This window comes from Mesitornis unicolor, unplaced genomic scaffold, assembly GCF_000695765.1.
Source record: "Mesitornis unicolor isolate BGI_N332 unplaced genomic scaffold, ASM69576v1 Scaffold53662, whole genome shotgun sequence".
NCBI classification, from domain to species: domain Eukaryota; kingdom Metazoa; phylum Chordata; class Aves; order Mesitornithiformes; family Mesitornithidae; genus Mesitornis; species Mesitornis unicolor.
Window position 1 is genome coordinate 1 of NW_010169575.1, and position 3669 is coordinate 3669.

At 39.7% G+C, this 3669-nt stretch overlaps 1 protein-coding gene across 1 annotated transcript; it reads right to left on the reverse strand.

Annotated features, from left to right (window-relative positions):
* Window positions 1–816: 816 nt before the first annotated feature.
* LOC104536670 (mediator of RNA polymerase II transcription subunit 13-like) lies at window positions 817–2660 on the reverse strand (the record flags this gene model as incomplete). The annotated part of the gene is made up of 3 exons (XM_010179367.1): window positions 817–1019; window positions 1397–1591; window positions 2515–2660. Coding segments are annotated over 3 exons (544 nt in total), but the record flags the coding sequence as incomplete, so codon positions are not given.
* Window positions 2661–3669: the final 1009 nt, after the last annotated feature.

The following is a 3669-nucleotide window of genomic DNA, read 5'->3' on the forward strand; positions in this document are numbered from 1 at the left end:
TTAGTGGGTAGACAGGAGCAGTTTGACATGATGATCTTGAAGGTCTTTTCCAACCGAGCGATTCTGTGATTCTGTGATCTAGTACCCCGCATACCAAGCATTTGGATGGCTTATGAGATCATAACTACTATGGATCCAAATGCTTGAAAGGGGCATACTCCATCCAGACAAAACACATAACTTGCTTGCAGGTATTACGCACCCTTGTTTGCCATCAGCCTATGATGCAAGCCTAATGTCAGACCTCATTTGGGAAGGCCAGCTCCCTCTTACCAGTTCCAGGGGCTCATGCATTTCTTTTGAATGGCCCTTAATTAAAACCCAGCTGTGTTGGGCAAAAAAGAGTAACTATCATTTGGCAATTTTTATTACATCAAAACAAATGCTTAGTAAAATGCTGCATTTCTAGCTTTTTACAAAAAGAGCAACATAGTCCTCTATGATCACTGTACTCTTGGACCACAACGAATCAACACCCTCCTCCCATGCCAACACAAGAACACCAACACTTCATAAACACTGGCAAAATCTGCCTAAACCACTGTCAGAATCTAGTCTCTCAGGTACCTGCACTACTGCACAAAGATAATGCAGTTACAGAAAATGGAGCTTAACTGAATTCACAGAGTTTTGTTTAAAGATGTGTCTTCTTCAGGGGTGTTTAAAGCATTGGCTTTCATTTACCACAGACCTGCAGAAAAAGTCCTCCCCTAACTTCCAGTCTACTGCCTGTCTTTAATCTGCTGTTGTTCACATACTTACCTTCTCTTACCATGAGCTATATGACAGTGAAAGCCTGGCTCCAGCCTCCCAGGTTTATTGCTTACCCATGACTGCTTGCTCTGGAGAGGTGGGTGGAGTGAGTGGCATTCCACAGGTACTAGCAGGATCTTTCACACTTCCGAGCCCCTGCTGTCCCACATTTATATGGCCTCCAGTATTGGCAGTGTTCTGTGACACGGGGATGTCACTCTGGGAGATGAGAACAAAGGCTGAAGGATATACCATCCTTACACCACCTACAAAGAAATGGAAAAACAAATTCTTAACTGTACCTTATAATATTCTTATAATACTTCAACTCATTTTCAAAGTCAATTAGACAAAACTTATTATCCGAAATACAAAGAGGTAACGAATTTCACATACTAATACACATCTAAACCTCTATAACAAGTACGGAGCTGAAACAAGTAGCTTGATACTGTGAATAATAGCATGTGGGATACAGGGAGTACAGAAGCTTGAGGCAAGATAACTAGTCAGATGTTCCAGTGTCAAGAGAGCTACAAGAGAAGACAGGAAAATTATAATGGCTGTTCCTGATTAATTAGATTTTTTTTTTTTTAAATCACGTGGAGCAAAATAATCCTTCAGGCAGAATACTGAAACTTACCAACAATGACTTCAACTGCCACAGGGAAATCATTGTCGTAACCCAGCTCTTCTTCCTCTTTCATCCCTTCTTTTTTCTTCAGCACCATAGGGTAAAAATACTGCCATTCCTCCATCAATTTCCGAGTCGCTGGGTCTGACATCTTATACGACTGGCCCGTGAGTGTACCGTTTAAACCATAAGGACTCACCAAAACTGCAAAGTAAGAAACAATAGTCCCTACAGTACGTATATCTCAACGATCCATCAGCCAGGCTCTGCCTGTCTAGCTTGAGTGCATGCTCACTTAAGGATCAGTCTTCACAGGAAGCTACTGCAAGATCAGGTAAGGCTGTGAATTTCAAGCCATGTTACACTGCACTGGCTTCCTGTGCAGACGTCCGTACTGAGCTCAAAATGGACATTCTTGCAGTTCAGTTTAATACTCTGCACAACGAACTAATATAAGTGTACCAAAACAGCACTCTCTATGGCAAAGGGATGGCCATACATGGAAGTAATTAATGACAGATATGCAATAATAAGGTTTTTACGAGAAACACATAGTACTAGAGACTTCTCAGCATTAAAAAAGCCATTAACTTAATTCTGTAAAACCCTAATTTCTTACACTGGCAAATAAACAGTCACAGATACTTTAAATTATAAATTTTCACACACACCCCCTCTAAAAAAAAAAAAAAGTTGACATTCTAAGAATGAAAGTACTCCTGAATTAGACAAGCTCAGTATCTGTATTCACACTGAAGATTTGAGCCCACTGACCTAGATACCATGTAAGAAAATCAAATCAGTTCACTCATTTTCTGAAATAACAATTCTTTTCAAACAAAAAGTGATTAATTTCTTTGTTTTATTTACTATATGCATGTACCTTTAAAACTAATATTAATGAATAGAAAGTTCTAGAAAAATCCTGTACCATTTATAGCTGGCTATAGTGTTGAAGTCCTAACAACATTTTCCTTTACACCCATAACTTCCCGAAGAGAAATTTAACCCGTTTGCAGAGTTACTTAATCTTACGTTATTCACCTCTGCAGACAACATCAGCAGGAGCAAAGTCCCTGCTCAGAGGCGAGGGTGAGCACACGACATTCTGGATACGGCACACTCACCTTGGAAGGGCGACGGCGAGGACTGGGCCATATGGATATGCTCCTCGTTGATCAGGTAGATTGGCTGGTGTTGAGCAATCTCCACACTTGTGCACACATTGCTTTCCCCATGAAGAAAGAATGTGAAGGCACATGACAAATGTTCACTGCAGGAGGGGGAGAAAACAAGAAACAGATTTATTAGCATGTTAATGAACTCATAGGAGGTAGTGACTCCATAGCCTTAGAGGCCAAATCTCTACTCTTCTGTTTCGTCGCCTGTGGCTACTGAGTGCAGTTTCATTGACTGGCTGATAACCAGGTATCACAGAATGATCTGTCACTAGACAATGTCGGCACTTATCTCTAATATTTGTTTTCCTATTTGTTTCAATTAATAAGTTCATTACAAAAGTAACAGATTTTAGCCAGGATTCAAGTAGTGCAAATAGGGTCTTCAGGATGATGTTTGTTTAACACCTCAGGAGAACCTCCACTGAAGAAAATAAAAGCACATTAATATTGCAGAAAGTTGACAGTGGTCTAAGATGAACCATGGATTTTTCACTGACATTTAAACTTAATTTGCAATGAATGGTATTTAAAATATTTCCACTTTATTCCACCCACAGAATCTCCTCCCATCATAGTTAAATATTCCTTTCCACAAAGCCATAAGAAAAAGAAAACAAAACATATTTCATGCTTTTTATCATGATTTTAATAATCTAAAAATTTACTGAGCTGAGGTGGTAATTATGCGGTAATTTTGCTGTCCGGTACAATCGCCACACATAGTTTTATAGCTGTTGGCTTTGGCTCTTGGCCAGCCATAAGGTAACCGCTATTTTAAAGACACCGCTTAACTGCCTTCACCAGAAAGAAATAATGCAGACAACTATAGCAATTGCACTGCAGTTTTTAAGTCAACCAATGGCTCTGCTATTGTCAGCTACTTTTCAACAAAGGCACTGCTGGTCTAGGACAAGAAGCTGTCTTAACCTCACTGGATCTCTGAATGATCATGTAAACCAACTTCTCGTCCTGCACTACAAGTTACTCTCTGTGAGCCTCGAATACTACCACAAGAAAACTTAAAAGAAAATGCTCAGCTGAGAAAAATCTGGAGAGAAAATGTTACATAAATGACAGATCACAGAATCACAGAATCACAGA